Below are 17,366 nucleotides of genomic sequence, written 5' to 3'. Positions count from 1 at the left end.
TAAACAACATCCATAGTCACTTTATTTTCAAACAGAGGGTCATGTACCCAAAGGGAAGCAGGACTAAGAACCACTGGGGGGGCTGGAAGTGATCTGCCTTCTGGCCCCAGACTGCCTCGGGGCCCAACGGCTATGGGGATGGAACTGCCCCCTGATGGTACACGCATTAGAAAGGTCAATTCCCCCATTCCCCAAAGGAAATGGGGAAAAGGAGGCAAAAAGTCAATGGGTCCCCAGAACACTGCCTCGGAATCATTCCAGGGATGGTGTGTGACTGACCGTCAGTCCACAGATGTGAGTGGGGGGGGGGGGATTCTAGAACGATGGGTGGTGTTGGCAGAAAATTATCCTGGACGGTGTGCACCCGGCACCAGGATACGGCTTTCATTAGAATGAAGGGAGCAGACAAAGCCCTCGGAAAGATACAGAGGCAAAGAGCACATTGATTAGAACAGTATCTCGTAACAGCGGGGGGGCCACTTCCCACCATTACTGTAAAATAACTAACTAATCAAAACACATATAGGCCTCTTGAGTGGAGTTAATAAAACTACGGCGGAATGGGAATCAGGGAAAGAGGTACTATTCCCAAAGGAAAACGGGGTTAGAGGGAGCCATGCTGACAGGGCCAGGCAGGTCCAGTCTAAGTTCTTAGAAAGGAGCCCTGGTCCCGACACAGCAAATATCCACGATCACTATGTGGGACCGAACCAGGGGAAGCCAGGCTGAGCCACGGGGAGTACGCTGAATGCTCTCCAAGGATTATCCCTACTCTGCATCCCCCCCCAGTACTGTGTCAAACCGAAGTGTGGGGACACTGGAGGTGGACATGGGGTTTTTACTTCTGGGCAATCTTCTGACAGTTTGCACGGGAAGGGAAAGGACAGCGGACACCCCGTCTCCCACGGCAGGGTCACGGGCAGTGGCAAGGACATCCAGCTGCGATAAGCGGGACGAGGCCAGGCAACAAGACGCCTCAGGCCTGGGGTGGGATTGTGGCCAACAGCCCTCCTGGCCGGGTTCACCTCCTCAAGGGGAGGTCTCCATGGAATGAGCGTGACTGCCAACGTGGCCAGAAAACCCATCGATGCCACTCATGGGGCAGATGATGAGAGGGGCTGCGCTCTTCCCTCCCGAGTAACTCAGACTGAAGTAGGGCCGCACGGGCCCACAGAAGGTGGCGTGAGAGAAGGTAAAGGTGTGACACCGCTCTGTCACGTTGTAGAAGGAGACCTCGCCCGCGTCATAGTCCAAGAAGATCCCCACCCGCTGGAGAGGGGTCCGCAGGGGGAGGGCCGTCATCGGGGAGGTCAGAGCCCAGTATTCTTTCCCGTACCACAAGGACACGGCCCAGAATCCATTCTGGGGGGCGGAAGTGACGCCACCTTTTCTGCACACCGAGTCTTCACAGACACCTATGGTCCACTTGGCTTTATCTCCCACCTCCACCTCCCAGTAATGTCTCCCAGCGATGAAGCATGGAGAGCCCAAGACACAGGGGAACAGGTTGAACCGCTCAGGGTTGTCGGGCAGGTCCTGCTGGAGGTAACTGTACCGCACTTGCCGCAGGTTATCGGAGAGGATCAGGCTGGGGTAGGCTGTGTCTGGGTCCAGAGTCACATCCACTGCGGAGACACCGAGGGCAAGGGGGCGGTCAGCCGAGGCCGGGACGGCACACCCGAGGACACCCAGCGCGCCTCCCACGTCCCCCCATGGACAGAACACGAGCAGCCCACGCAGGGCTGCGCTCAGCCTCGAAAGTCGTCCTGGAGGTTACAGGTATTCAGAGTGCCGAAATTATACCTCCATTCCCTTTCCTTCAAACATCTCAAGCCACACTGCCCATCATAAACTGAATTCCCAACTTAAATTTGGGGTTCTGGGTACGTAACTAGGGGACTGCAAACCTGTGTCACCTTCAGGGCCGCCTGGGTGGCTCAGTCGGTTGAGCGTCTGACTCTTAGTTTTGGCTCAGGTCATGACGTCAGGGTCGTGACAGGCTCTGTGCTCAGCGCGGTGTCTGCCTCGGTTTCTCTCCCCCATCCCCTCTCCCCCATCCCCACGTGTTTGCACGCTCTCCTTCTCTAACATAAACAATCTTAAAAAATCACTTTTATATCCTCCATTCCACGAGATCTTCCCCAGCACATGCAAACCCCATTCATCTTCTTCTAATGTCCAACGCAACACCCACATCTTCCCGAGAAAGCTGCTGTTAACCGGCCATCACGCTCTCCCTCTCCTAAACCTGAAACTACCCCCCGTGTCACGTCCTGGGGTGTTCAGTATCACAGCTTCCTGCTTTAGAGCACTGGTATGATTCTCTCCGCTGCTGCTCAATCTTGCTCAGGGGGAAAATTCCCAGCACTACCTCCCCGGACCACAGCTCAGGCGGGCTACATGACGCCCACAAAACGTTCCTGACGGGCAACCGTGGGGGTGACCGAGAGCCCCGGGTACTAGGTCCGTGGTCCAACCATCCGTGCACAGCAGTCACTGATCTGTCCCCCAGCTCATAGGTGTGCCTCGTACCTCCAACCAGACACCCAACTCCAAGCTCCTCCCTTCCCCCTACAGAAGCCCGCACGGTGTTACACAGTGCAGGACACGCGCACGGTATCCAGCTAATACTTGCTGAAGGACGAGGTATGGGGCACAGCGGTGGACACCGTAGAAAGGACACCTGTTGTACGCCTCTCTTCCACGCAGCTAAGATGTGAATACCCCTGGGACCACAGATGTACCCAGTTTCCCGACCCTTCGGTGATGCTGATGGTCAAGGAGAGCTGAGTTCCTGCCCCAGCACAGAGGGGATGACCCGAGATGCCTGCACCCCTAGCCCTCAGAAGAACAGTCGGGCCCCGAACTCCTGGCAGGACGACTGCAGAGCACACACGGCCCCCGAGCACGGCAGGCAGCGCTCCCCTGCTGGGGCGGCACCCGAGCCTGATCTGCCTCCAGCTCGGAGGCATTTTGGGAAGCACAGATACTGTAAACACAGAAACAACCCATGGTTTTCGTGGGTGCTGTTTATCACTCTGAGACGCGTAATCTAAAGAACCCCAATTCAGGCGATTTCCAAAATCATTCACACTAGTACTTGGGTCTTTAGGACTTTTTCTCCTGTTTCATATGGTTTTGTGTCCAACACCTACCTGAGTATAACTGAGCTTCTCTCAATTCTGAAAGAACAAGAGAGAAGGAGTTACGACATGTATTTCCAAGAACCACCTAACTGAAGGGGCTCCCCTGAGAGTCCCCGTAAAGCTACAGTCTCATCAGACAGCCCGGAACGCCTGTTGCCAGTCGTGTGCTGACTTCTCTACACAACCTGTGACTCCATCGTTGAACCAAGAGCCCTAAGGGAAGAGGGACTGGGAACTCTGGTGGAAGGGTAACCACGTGCTTGAGACGGGTAGTAAATGGGGTCAAACTGAGCCGAGATCAAGAATTCCACCCCCCAGCGGGCCAGCTGGCCCTGCAGGGGGAAACACGGTCCCACGTCCACGTCAGACGCGACTCTCAGCTTTCCTAAGCCACCTCCGTGCTAGGGGCCGGTGCTCAACTGGGTGGTGCCCACTACCACGCTGGGGCGGACAGGACCACTCACTTCGCGCCACTCAGCAGTGGACAAAGCATGTGCACAGTAAGCTCTCACAAGCCTTTTAAACGGCAAGAGAGGAGGAGAAATCAGTGAGAGCCAGATCACGGAAGGCCACGCCGTCCGGCGTCAGGCACCGTGGCCAGTGCGGTTTGTCCCTATTTGTTTGACTGTGGAAGACACCTGAGTGTCCCCCATGTGTGTATCTGAAAAGATAAAACGCAAACAAGGTCTCAGGATACGTCCTACAGGAAACCAGAGATGATGGGGATCCGTAGTTTGTAACAAGACAAGGGTTTACCAACTTACAGAGGTTTCGGATCCCACTAGACAGTCCAGGGATTTGAGCACTTAGGATACAGCCAAATGTCACCGAGTGCGACCTCCCTGTGCTCGACCAGAACCAGACTGGCATCAAATTTTCCGGTCGGAAAATTTTACATCTACAAGGGCTTCCCTTGAATACCTAACCCACTTGATTTAATAAACATAATACAAGGTTTATTATACGTCAGGCTCCATTCTGAAGGCTTTAGAACTTAATCCTACAACCTCATGAGGTAAGAACTATTCTTGTCCTCATTCTACAGGTGAGGAAGTCAGCGTAGAATCCTTCCTAAGTGCCAGAGCTGGGCCCAGGGCAGCCGGACTCCTGAACCCCCGCTCCCGTCCTCGACCCGGGCTGCTTGATTCCCGCCCCCATCCCCACCCCCAGCCTGCCCTCGAGCGGGAGGAGAGCAAATGAAATGCAACCAGGATGGTTTCTGTTCATTCTTTTTCCCAGTTAAAAAAGAATTAAGCAAATTCTGGATTAATTTTGGGATTGCCTGTTTTTCACCTCAATACAGACTGAGAACTGAGTGCATATAAAGGACGTCATATTCAAAGGAGAGGCTGTGAATTGAAACAACTGAAGCAAAAGGAAGATGCAGCCGATGAGAAGGCGGGCCAGTGGGTGCCGCCCCCTCCCATCGCCCCCCACTTCTAAAGTAGATGTCCACCTTCCCAGGAACTTCAACATCAAAAACCCAGTAAATACATAAATTTACCTTGGATTTTCTCCATATCTGACTGCATTTTTTCTAGGGGAGAAAAGACGACATTCAGTTTGCATCCCACATCTGGCCGGAGAGTCTGTCCTCCCCTCAGGCACGACAGATATTCAGAGCACGATCGCATTTCCCCTAACGGACCCCTCCTCTCCTCCTAGTACCTGTGAACTGCTTGAGGCTCTCGGTCAAGAACAGACATTTTTGCGCAAAAATGTGGATTTTCTCTTGCAGGTCTGGAGGTGTGATCCAGGGCTCAGGGATGCGGATTCTTTCAGCCCTATGTTTAACGAAAAAAGAAAATGAGTAAATCCCTCCCCCAGCCCCGCCACTTGCAGAGCCCAGACCAAGCCTGGGTTAAACTGACCGGCAGTCTTTAAAAGCAGCCACCCCAGCTCTCTCCCTATCCTCCTCCTAGGCTCTGATCCTCTAAACATCTTACCCATTTTCATTCCCCCCACAGCACCTAGCTCATGGACTTTCAAATGACTTGTCCTCAGAAAGGTTTACTGAATTAAACTGAAGGTAAGGCTGACCTTGCCAGAAAGCACTAGATTCCTAGACAAAGTCCTGGAGATTCAGGGTGGGCAACAACCCAGAGCCCTCAGGTTCCCAAGTACGGTGAGAACCCCTCCAGACAGGTACGCGCCCTGCTCGGGGGTCCATGGCAAAAACTGATTGCCGGCTGCCTCCCTAACATCCCTCCCCCCATCTTCCAAATTATACGGGTTCGTGGCTGCCCCGTCTAGATGTGACCTTATGACTGGGTTCTGCCCAATAAGAGGTAAGTAGTGTCTCGCAGTAATTTGAGAAGACTGCTTAGAAAGGAGTATGCTGTGACTTACGTCCCCCGTGTGGCTGGCATTCCATTTCGGACTGTCAGACCGAGGACCACAACTCAGGGACAGCAGGAGAGTGAGGGAAGGAGACCACCAGCCCAGCCCAGGGCTACCTACCTGCACATATATGGCGACGATGTCTTAAATAATGTCTAAGCCTTAAGCCAATGAAATTTGGGTTTCCTCTCTCACACAGACAAACATTAATGTCACAGAGAGCGAGGCTCTTAAGACCGACCTCCCTGTGCTCGGCCGGAACCAGACTGGCATCAAAAAGCACAAGTAACAGGTCAGGGCAGTAATCGCTGGGGCCACGTGGCTGGGACTGGACACCTAACTCCTCTCCCTCGAAACCCTCAATTTCACCAGCATCATCTATCCACGTGGCACTCCAGCCAACCTACTCCGTCTACGCGGCCCTGCCCCAGCCCCTCGGGTGTTCGCACACAGCCCCGCTGGACTCCTCTGCAGGGTTTTCACCACTCAGTATCTTAACCAGCTTCAACGTTCAGCTCCTGCAAAGTCAGTCTCTGTCCCGGTGGGCACTCCTGCACCAACAGCGCGTTCCCAAGGCCGACCCCGCTTGCCCTCACGGTCTGCCCTACAAACACTAGCGAGCCTCGCCATCTTGCCCGCTGAGAGCTCTCCCTTCTCCTAGAGCTTCTCCTCACTCCCCCCGACAACAGAGCCAAGCAACAATGAGAACAAGAGAATCCGGGTAACCCAGCACTAATTCTGCAACTCTGAACCAGTCACACTCTTCTGAGGCCATATTGTCCCCATTACGGAATTAGGGGGAGTCCTGGGGGGAGGTCTCTGAAACCCTGAAGCAGCAAGGACGACAAGAAACCTTGTGCTTTGCCCAGGTGTGTGTGTGCCTTCGCTCCCTCCATGGACGTGTCCTCACAAACCATGGGAGCCCCATCCTACCCGTCACCCTCCCAATTTGTCCGTAATTCCTGAACTTTACGGAGAAGAACTGGTCCATCTAGCTCTTTGCACGCGAGTGACTTGTTCAGAGACGGGCAGGGTGTGTGTCACTCTGGTAAGATGTCCTTCTCGGGCTCTGGGCTCCTTCAGGGTTTACGAGCGCGAGGCCAACGCCCTCCTGCACTTGATTTAGTGCTGGGGAGGGAGAACACGGTACCTGCTCAGGGTGTCCCCGATGTCCTGCAAGAGAAAGGGAAAGGATGACCGCGAGGAGCCAGGGAGACAAGGAACAGGGTTCACAGTGAAGGAGCTACAAATCTGGGGTGCACACTATTTGCTATCCCAGCATTTCCTATGTCCTGCTCCTGCCCCACTGGCCAGGGACCTCACACTTTCAAATTTCCTAACAAGAGTCCCACCCTCACACCCCAACTGCCTACCTGTCCAGTTTGCTTTGACTTTTTCTTGTGAAATAATTTCAAATACACAGAAAAACTGCTAGCACAGAGCTCCTGAATACTCCTTCCCAGATTATTATTACCACATTTACACTCAGAACCATTTGAGAGATCACTGTTTACATTATACAACGTATCTTTGTCCCCTTAGACTTCCTAAGGGCAAGTACGTTTTCTTACAGAAATACCGTCCAGTTATCAAACCCAGGAAAAGGAGCACTGATCTAATGATCTGTGAATCAATGATCTGAATGAACCTTTATCTAACCCACAGTCCATGTTCCGGTCTAACCATCATCTCAATAAAGTTACCTGCAGCTACTCCCCTCCCCGCTCAGTGACCCATGACCATTCTCCACACTCAGCTGTCACAACACGTCTAGTTCCGTAGCACCGATCTGTCTTTCGTGACACTGACTCTGGTTTAATATAGGCTATTTACTCTACAGGAAGCCATCCCTCCTCTGGGATCGTCCCCTCATGATGAAACCCAGGCTGTATCGTCCGTGAGGAGGTATGGTGTGTCTTCCTACAGGTACATGACACTCGCTCGCCCCTTACTGGCCGTATTCTGATCACTGTATAGCTACCATCTTTCCTTTTGTAACTAATAAGCAATCTAGGAGTGATACTTTGAAATTATGTTAGTACTCCAATCCTTACCAAACTTCCTCCCTTGGATTTAGCATCCACTGATAATTCCTGTCTGAATTAACTTTTACTATGATGGTTACTAAAGGGTCACTGGCTCGTTTCAAAATCCCTTCTATATTACTTAGTCGACATTTTACTAGGAGTAATTTCCCCCTTTATTATTAGTATGGGCTCATACATTCTTATTTAATAGGTTATAATCTATCACTGTTCTTACTTATTTTGGTGCTCAAAAAGTCTCCTATCCCATCGCACCCTATTTTCCCCATTCCCATCTGGTTTACCCTTCAACCGTTTCCTCCACAAAAATAAGCAGATACATGATGTTCCAATGATCTCTCTTTTCTTACACAACAAGTAGCACACTCTATACTCTGCACTATGACTTTCACTTAAACATTCCCGGAAACCCCTCTCCATCAGTTCTTAGGTATCTTCCTTGCTCTTCCGTACAGTTGCCCAGAATTCCACTGTATGGACACACACAGTTGATTCAACCTCTTTTCTCGGCTTGGAAGGTGGGGTTTTCCCAATATTTTGCAATTACAAACAATGTTACATCAAGTCACCTTGTATGTATGTATTTTTGTACGTATTTTCATACTTAGATTATATCTTGAACATAAATTCCTGACAGGATTCTTCGTCAAATTCTAACTACATAGATACTTCTGTTAAATACTGCCAAAACAATGTCTTCCCACCAGCATTCCCACATCCTTGCTAACAGTGTACTGAATTAAGAAAATTTTGCTATTCTAATGGGGGAGAAAGGGTATTATAGTATGGTTTTTAATTCGCATCTCATTTTTTTAAAACAAAAATTTTAAAAGACTTTATTTGTCTGATAGAGAGTGAGAGAGAGCACAAGCAGGGGGGAGCAGCAGGCAGAGGGAGACCCAGGCTCCCTGCTGAGCAAGGAGCCCGAGATGGAACTCGATCCTGGGATCATGACCTGAGCTGAAGGCAGATGCTTAACCGACTGAGCCACCCAGGTGTTCCTAATTCGCATCTTATTAAAAGTACAGTAGAACACTTTTTCACAAGTTCATGGTCCAACCATTTTTTTGGTAAATTGCCTATTCATATCTTTTGCTCATTTTTCTATAGAACTTGTCTTCCCCCCCCTCAATTTTTTGAATGTTTTTTATATATTATTTCTATTATCCCTATTTGTGATATTTGCTGCAATTTTCTTTCCATTTGGCACTGGTCTTTTTTTTTTCTTTTTTTTTAAGATTTTATTTATTTATTTAGCAGAGCGAGAGACAGCCAGTGAGAGAGGGAACACAGCAGGAGGAGTGGGAGAGGAAGAAGCAGGCTCCCAGCGGAGGAGCCTGATGTGGGACTTGATCCCAGAACGCCAGGATCACGCCCTGAGCTGAAGGCAGACGCTTAACGACTGCGCCACCCAGGCGCCCCTGGCACTGGTCTTTTGAAGACTTATTTATTATTTTAGAGAGAGAGAGTGCACGGGAGCAGAGGGAGAGGGAGAGAGAACCTCAACCAGATCCCCGCTGAGCACGGAGCCTGACACAGGGCTCAATCCTAGGACCCTGAGATCATGACCTTAGCCTTAATCAAGAGTCGGGCGCTCAACCGACTGAGCCACCCAGGCACCCTTGACACCGGTCTTCTGAATGGTTACAGTGTGTAATGTTATGTTTTTCCATTATGCTGTTACCAGCTGTCTTAGTTACACAGGCATTACAGTACGTTCTAATGTCTAATAGGGCCAGTTCCCACCCACAGCTCTTCTTTCTGTGTTTCCCAGCTATTTTCGTGGGCTCATTTTTCTATCTGAACTTTACCATCACTGTGTCTAGCTCCAGATAAAGTGTGCTGTGTTTTTGCTGGGATTGCATTAAGTTTACAAATTAACTTATGACGAACTGATGTGATGATATCAACATGTCTTGGCCAAGAACAGGGATGTCTTTTTTATTAGCTCAAGTCTATCTTGTGTCATCAGGAGTGTTTTATAGTATTTTCCACACAGGTTTTTACACATTGCTTTTAAGTTTATTTAAGTTTATTCCCTGGTATTTTACTTTTTTTTCTTTTTCAATTGGAAATGGGGCACCCTTTTCTAAAATGTCTTCTGGTGGTTATCAGTGCAAAGAAGGGCTGCTGATTTCTGTCTGTTACCTCACATCCTACTGTCTTGCTGAATTCTTTATAATTATATAACACATATTCTCCAAAAAGACAGTATAATATCTTTTCTAATTCTTTTCTTTTTTTAAAGACTTTAAGTAAACTCTACACCCAACGTGGGGATCGAACTCAAGGCCCCGAGATCGAGAATTGCATGCCCCACTCACTGAGCCAGCAAGGAGCCCCAGGCTTTTCCAATTCTTATGCCTGCAATTGTTCTGACTACATTGGTTAAAACCTCCAGTACAAGGTTAAAGAGGCAGATAACGGTGGGCATCTTGCCCTGTTCCTGACCTCAGCGGGAATGCCTCTAATAGTTCCTCTTAAGTAAGATTTAGCTTGCTTTTCCAGGGCCACCCACCATAACCCTCCCTCTCTCTCATTTCACGTGCACGACCCCTCTCTCTTCAACAGACCCCATCTGTTCCAGAATGTCCTCACAAATATCTCCCGTGTTAAGAACACAAGTTTTGAAGCCTCAGTGCTCACATTGGCAGTACGCACACCAAGTGGGGGGTGGCCCCTGCAGACGAACGCTCCAAGCTGCTGAAGCCCATCACGGCGCCATCAGAGCACTGCCCACAACCACCCCACGGTGAAACGAGGCGGACGTCCCTCAGCTCGTGGACGCAGCCCGAGTCCACAACATGTGCTGTCTACCCACACCACGGAGTATTATCCAGCCACACAAAGAAGGGAAGCACCACTCGGGCTACAGCGGGGACGAACCTTGAGAAAAGTACCCCGAGTGAAAGAAATGCGATACAAAAGGCCACATATTATGCAGACACTGTGTGTCTCCACATAGTGGAGGATTGATGGTTGCCAGTCGGGGGAAAGGAACAACTTTATTTAGTGGATACAAGGTTTCCTTTCGAGGCGCCGACAGCGTCCGGAACTACACAGTGATGACTGGCTAAACGCTACTGAGTCGTACGCTCTGAAGCGGCCGAGACGATGAGCTGACGTTACGTGTATTTTATCGCCGTAACAGAACTAAACCGAACCCTCACTGCACCTTGCAAAGCGCTAATCCGGGGAGCACCCAACCACCTGCTCGCCCCACGCCTGCCCCACGCCTGCACGAGCGGTCACGGGCTCGGAAAGCGCGAGGGAAAGTCGCGCAACAGGGCAGACCGACCCCAACCATAACCCTACTGTGTCTCACAATCCTCCGGGCTTCCCCACACTCTGAAACGGTAATTCCCAAACTGCCCCTATTCTTCAAAGCTTGTTTTCCCTAACTCCTGCTCGAGGGCCGCCGGGGATCCTGCTTTCCCATGTCAGACACCAGAAGCCGCGGGGTTTCTGCTACCAAACCTCACCCCACCCCCTCCCTCCCAAAGATCTCCCAAAACTACCTCCTCCCCATGTGCCTTAGTCCCCTTCCCTTCCCTTCCCCAGCAGACCTGAGTGAGAACTCACCTACCTCACGGCTTCAGGGAGTCTCCTGGTGGATCCTTACAACAGACCCTCCTGCTGCATATTCCTTTCCAGTGCGTGGAGCTTGCTTCTTTAAGCAGCCCCTCCCAGGAAGGCCCACGACCCCACCCCACCTCTCAGTATTTTCTTACCTCCCCTCCCGGTGTTTTCCCTTGACCCAGGCACCTGCTGCTGCACTGGCCGCTCTCCCTGCCCGTCCCCTCCCTATCACGGCTCCTGCCCCAGGCACCTGCTGCTGCACTGGCCGCTCCCCCTGCCCATCCCCTCCCTATCACGGCTCCTGCCCAAACTGCTCGCTGCGGCGGTCCTATCTGAGGGCCCGTGATGCCCATGGTTTTAAACCAAACGGATGTCGGCCCTCAAGTGCATGGGACTCTGCTGTCCACCCCCTCTTTCCTGGTCACACTCTGCTTCTCTGGCCAAGTTCCCGCTGCAAACTCCTCCTTCATCCCTGGCCATTAAATACTGGTGTCTGTTGAGGCTCAAGGCTTGGCCTTCTTAGGAGTCCAAAGCAGGCGTCGGTCAAGTTTTTCTCAAAGGCGGGACAGTACCCACTTTGGGTTTTGTGGGCCAGGCGTCGTCTCGCAGTTGCAGCCCTGCCGTGTGGTGGAAAGTAACCCCGCGCATCAAGTACGGGACGGGATGCGTGTGGCCAATAAAACGTACAGACAACGAAGCTTGAGTTTTACATACTTTCACACAGCACGAAACAAAATTCTTCTGATTTTTCCTCACCGTTTAAACTATAAAAACCAGGGGCGCCTGGGTGGCTCGGTCGGTGAAGCGTCTGTCTTTAGCTCAGGTCATGATCCTGATCGGGGTCCTGGGACCAAGCCCCTGCTCAGCAGAGTCCGCTTCTCCTTCTCCCTCTGCCCTCCCCTCAGCTTGCGCTCTCTTTCTCCCAAAGAAATAAAATATAAATAAATAAATCTGTAAAAACCAGGGGTGCCTGGGTGGCTCGGTCGGGGAAGCGTCCAACTCTTGATTTCTGCTCAGGTCATGATCTCAGGCTGGTGAGATCACGCCCCCAGTCGGGCTCTGCACCCAGCGTGGAGCCTGCCTGAGACGCTCTCTTCCCCTCTCCCTCTGCCCCTTCCCCACTAAACACCACCACCACCACCACCACCACAAGAAAACAGAGAAACAAAAAACAAAACCCCCCAAAACCGTCAAAACCACGCTTAGCCTGCAGGACATACAAAAGCAGGTGGGGCAGTTTGCTGACCCCCGCCGTACGCCCCCAGGGCTTCTAATGACATTTACCCACACCCATGACCCCCACTGTTCAACTGTCTGCCCTGACGTCAGAACACGAACTTCAGGGGAGCCTCTGCACCCTTAACCCCAGAGCTGGGAACCGTGCCTGACCCAGAACAGTTCACACGCAGCGAACGCTCAACAGCTCACCTCCCGTGGCCAGTGCAGCCTGTCACCCGCAGGACAGCAAGGTGAAACCACGCACAGCCCGGGCCAACTGCTCCCTCTCAAGGGCTCAGTTTTGTGGCTGTGCCAACGCCCACACAGATGCGAACATTACAAGATACTGCACGGAGACGGTCTTTAAACGGTATGTGGGCCAAACTCCTCATTCCATCAGGGGCAGATCAGGTCACTGAAGCCCGGAGAGGTCAAGAGCTTTGTGTGTGACCAGACCCCCTGGCACAGGACAGGCCTGGGCGTCAGGGGTTCCCTCTGCTCTTTCTGTGAGACGACGCAACTGCCCAATCCAAGCGGTGTCGACCGGAGCTTCCGCGATGCCTGTGTTCCCTCCGACAAGCCCAGAGAGCTGGGCTGGGGCTCGCTACCGCTGGGGCTGACGGGGAGGAGGGGGCCCTCGAGACGCGTGGCAAAGGGGGAAGGGAGACTTTGTGGCGGGCCCGTGGCGGGGCTGCGAGCCTCACCTGCAGGAGCTCCCTGGTGGGCTGCTGCTGCTTCTCCTCCAGCTGCGCAATCAGGCCGCTCAGGTGCGAGATGTTGCAGGAGAACTGGGTGATGGCGCCGTTGATGCTGTTGTAGATGGCCAGGTCCAGCTCCTCCAGGCGGGCCAGCAGGCGGTACTCGTGCTCCTTCAGGGAGTGGTAGAGCTGCTCAAACTCCCAGACGATCTTCTCCCTCTCCATCTGGGTCAGGCTCTGCGCAGGTGACAGGGCAGGGCACTGAAGGGACGAGAGGCTCCCTTCTAGACCCTCGTGTTTCCTCCCCGACGACGCACCTCATCCCAGCACCTTGTTCCCTCGCTCACGACTGGACACACGACAGCTGAGAAGTGTTACCCCAGGGGGATAACAAAGGCACTCAGTCCGTGAGGGTCAGGTTCACGTGACACGTAATCACAGGTGGTACGTGGGGACGGGAGGCTGGTACAGCCTCCACAAAAGCACCGTGGACACAGTCCGTGGGAGGAACAGGAGTTCACCCTGTGGTCAGAGCGGGCAAAGATTCCATCTGGCTGAGCATGTGAGCGTTGAGGGGAAGCCGGGAAAGGTAGGAGGGCAGAACACACCTTGCCTGGCAGGCCAGGGTGGGGCAAGACTTTGTCGCAACTGGGAGCCATGAAAGGCGGCCAGGGAAGGGATGGGGTTGGCTACGACCACGCGGTGATGGACTGAACACTCAATCCTCGCATTGTCACTGGGACCACATCCCTGAGGCCCTTCCTGTGTAGCCCGTACCCCATTTCTGGCCTCCAGGAGTGTTCGTCAACTGCCCGTCACTGGCTGTGGGTGTGGTTCTGCCCTTCCTTCTCTACCCTCTTCCAACGACAGGGCTCAAGGCTCCCTGCAGCTCCCTGCGTTTACTCCTGGGGAATGAAGTCTTATTGGGGTAGAGCCACACCCATCATCCACATGTTATATTTAGCTGCCTCTGGGCTATGACAACACAGTTGTGGTTGTGAGAGATGATGTGGCCCACAGAGCCAAAAATACAGAAGCCTGTCGACACCTGTCCTAAGCTCCGCCCCTCCTGAGAATCTTCCCCAAGCACCGTCCCTCTCGCCGCCCTCAGCACTCACTGGGCAGCACACACCTTCCTTCCAAATCCTCTGGGTAAGGTCACAGCTCTCCTTAGCTGAAGTCTTTCAAAGACATAAATGATACAATGTAACCTCAGAAATGGAAAATTAAAGCTGAAAGAGACCATAAAGAGCAACTGATTCAGGGCTTCTGGAAGGGGCTGCTCCTGGCGCCCTGGTGGGGCAGTTTTGCCCGCCATGGGACTCCCTTGTACTGCATGACCTCCCCTCCGCAGTCACTCAGTTCCTCGAGTGACAACCGAAGGAACACCCACACGCCACGGGACGGAAGGAGAGGGCAGCACCAGCCTTGCAGAAAACCACAGGCCAAGTCCAACGTACCCATTTCACAGAGGGGGAAACAGGCCAGAGAGGGTGCATCACTCCCACCATCTACGCAGCTGGCTAGCGTCAGAGCCAAGAAGTATGTCCCAGTGTCCTGATTCTCAGAGAAGGGCTTTTTCTCCCCTGGCACTCCTCCCACAGAGAACACAACGGTTGTGCACATGGTGACTCCACTCAGACACACTAGGAGCCCGGCCGCCCGTCAGCCGTGTTTTCAAGCGAGGGGAGCTGAGGTCTCGGGAGCGCAGGCAGAGCAAATGGTGGTTATCTGAAGACATCATGAGAGTAAGCTCCCTGCCCCAAAGTTCTGTCCTGCACCCTGGCCAGGACTGACAGTTTCACAAGACGGTGCTGGACTCTACTAGTCTAGGAGTTTGCTTTTCAGTTGCAAGCACCTGTTGGGAATTCCTCCTGTTTTATTTACAATTAAAAAAATTGCTCGAACACCTGTGTGCTGGATATAAGGATATATTATAAGAGTCTCCGTACTTTTTGGTTTTTGATTGTCAAAAGCCCCAGATGTCCCGAGCACATCAATCACTTGTCAGCCACCGTCAGCACCCGCCTGCAGAACGGCACCAAGGGAGGCTAAGCTGCCCAAGAACTTCCCTACGTCAGTGCTGTCAAGGATCAACCCCGACCTACACAAGACTGGCAGGCTGAACTTTTGATAGGTCAGATCCCCAGGGGTTCCAACTTCACTTCTTCTATCCCTTCCCCCCAAATGCGGGAATCCCGTGTTTCTCCAGGTGAGTTCCCCACTCCCATGTGGGGTTGTTTCCCTCACACCTGGACGTTCTGGGTGACCTAAGGTTAAGGGAAGTAATACCCGCCTTCAAAACAGAGTGGCCGGCAGCAGCGATATTCTCTTGAATTCCAAACACCCTTACCAAGAGCTCAGCCCGTGCCTGCTCCCCCTGCGCCCGACGCCTCTTCTTCAAGTCCTTCACTCTTTTCAGGTGCTCTAGCTGGTTCTGGATTTGCTCCTGAGAAAAGCAAACACAGGTGCACAGTTCAAGATTAGGCAGACCCCAGCATCGGCATGGCTGACGTGCTTATCACATGCAGCCCACATTTCTGAGGCCACGTCCCTGCTTAGAGCCTATCCTTGGACCTGCTGCCCTCGCAGGGCACAGGGGGTCTCCACACCTCTCCCTGGCAGTCTGGTGTAGCTTTAGCTGGTGGGCCACCTGCCTACACCTGGAAGGATACTGCATGGCTCAGTGGAAAGGTGAGTGGACTAGGAGGCTTAGAGCTAACTTGTGGCTCTCCACAGAAGCCACAGAGATAATGATTTAAGTTCTCATTTCCCTCACGTGTGTCACAGGCAAACACCACCTTCCCAACCTACGCCAGGGTTACTGCCAGTGTGAGTAAAGGAATATATCGGAAAGTTATAGCATAACTGCCAAGTGATGAATTAGGCACGAATGTACGCACATTCAAACATCGCTGCGCACTTCCTCTCCCGCAGCCCTGAAATACACAGAGAAGACCGCAGGCGCGCTCTTCCAACGTCGCCTTACACTGTTGTGGTCAGTACTCTGTTTCCGCGTCACTGTTCGGCTGTGCGGTCTGTTGACTCAACGGTCCACAGAGCGCCACCCACTCATTTTATTTCGTTTATCTTCCCGGCAACTGTGTAGAGTCTCACGGTGCTTCAGTGACTTCGGCAGGAAAGAGCTGTTCTTTTCCGGGAGCTTCTAGAACGGGACGGAGCACTGGAAGTGCTGGGGAAGGGCTTACAGACTGCGTGATGGGCACCTGCTTGCCGCGCACACAGCCGGTGCACGCGAGTGTGTGTTGCGTGAGATCATCTGTGATCCGACAGGAGCACAGCGTGGCGATGTGTGCCTGCTTTTACGCACATCCTTTACCCCGTCAAGGGAGGGCGGGGTCTCCGTGGGTAATGTGCCCGAGAGCCGGTAGACACAGGGGCACCTGGGGGGGGGCACTCCTGGCTTCCTCACCAGCTACAGGTTCTCCCCAGTCTGAGTGCCGAGGCTCTGCAGCGGACAGAGAGGAAATGACGGCTGTGAACCCCACGTCCGGCTCAGCCATTTTCTAGGCGGAAAAGAGGAAGCCCCTTGGCTCTCTCCTCCCTTTGTCCGCTCGCGCTCCCGCCCCTCCCGCGCCGCGCGGCCCTCACCTTGAAGCCCTCCACCGCCTCCTCGAGCGGCAGCACGCTGTGGCCGCGGTGCTCGCGGGAGCGGTCGCACACCACGCAGATGGGCATCTGGTCCTCCTCGCAGTACAGCTTCAGCGGCTCGCGGTGCTTCTCGCACACGCCCATCTCGCCCCCGGGCCCCGACGGCCGCTCGGTTCGCAGCTGCTTCACCAGCTGGGTCACGTTGGCCAGGTGCCGGTTGGGCCGCATGTGCCGCTGCGGGAAGGTCTCCCGGCACTGCGGACACGACACGTTGGTCTCCGCCGCGCCCCAGCAGCGGGTGAGGCACGCGCAACAGATGTTGTGGCCGCAGTCGAGCATCATGGGCTCGGCGAAGTACTGCAGGCACACGGGGCAGGTGGTCTCCTGCTGCAAGCACTCGGCCACGCTCCCGGAGGCCATGGCGCGGGCCCGCGGGGGCGCACGGGCATGGGCCCTGGCGCCCAGCTCTGCGCGGAGCCCAACTCTGCCGCGCGCCCTCCCGCTCGCGGCTTCCGGGCGGCGCGGGGAGGCGGGCGGGCGGAGGGCGGCGCCTCCCGGCCCGGATCCCGGACGCGCGCGGGCCCCTGCGTGGCTCGGCCCTCCCTGCGCCGCGGCGCCCCGCCGAGCGGGCGTGGGGGGTCCCGCGGCCGCGCCGAGCCCCGCGGCTGCGCGAGGGGGCCGCCGAGGGGCGCCGCCGGCCGGACTGGCGCAGCCGGCGCTCGGGGCGC

The 17,366-nt window shown here is 53.8% G+C and overlaps 1 protein-coding gene across 2 annotated transcripts; it reads right to left on the bottom strand.

Moving 5' to 3' along the window:
* TRIM27 (tripartite motif containing 27) lies at positions 1 to 17,361 on the bottom strand. Of its 2 annotated transcripts, none has more exons than XM_045800656.2 (8): positions 16,639 to 17,361; positions 15,380 to 15,475; positions 13,033 to 13,287; positions 6,637 to 6,659; positions 4,815 to 4,930; positions 4,651 to 4,683; positions 3,156 to 3,182; positions 1 to 1,625 (listed from the first exon to the last, which is right to left on the bottom strand). In XM_045800656.2, exons 1-8 carry the CDS (start codon positions 17,056 to 17,058, stop codon positions 1,030 to 1,032), a joined length of 1,566 nt encoding a protein of 521 aa, XP_045656612.1. In that variant the 5' UTR covers positions 17,059 to 17,361; the 3' UTR covers positions 1 to 1,029. The 2 variants fall into 2 exon arrangements, with proteins under 2 accessions (XP_045656612.1, XP_045656613.1); XM_045800657.2 differs by having other exon boundaries at positions 13,033 to 13,263; positions 16,639 to 17,356.
* Positions 17,362 to 17,366: the final 5 nt, after the last annotated feature.

Source organism: Ursus americanus, chromosome 32 (assembly GCF_024610735.1).
Source record: "Ursus americanus isolate L20-20 chromosome 32, mUrsAme1.1.p, whole genome shotgun sequence".
Taxonomy (NCBI): Eukaryota; Metazoa; Chordata; class Mammalia; order Carnivora; family Ursidae; genus Ursus; species Ursus americanus.
This window is presented reverse-complemented; position numbering and strand designations above follow the sequence as displayed.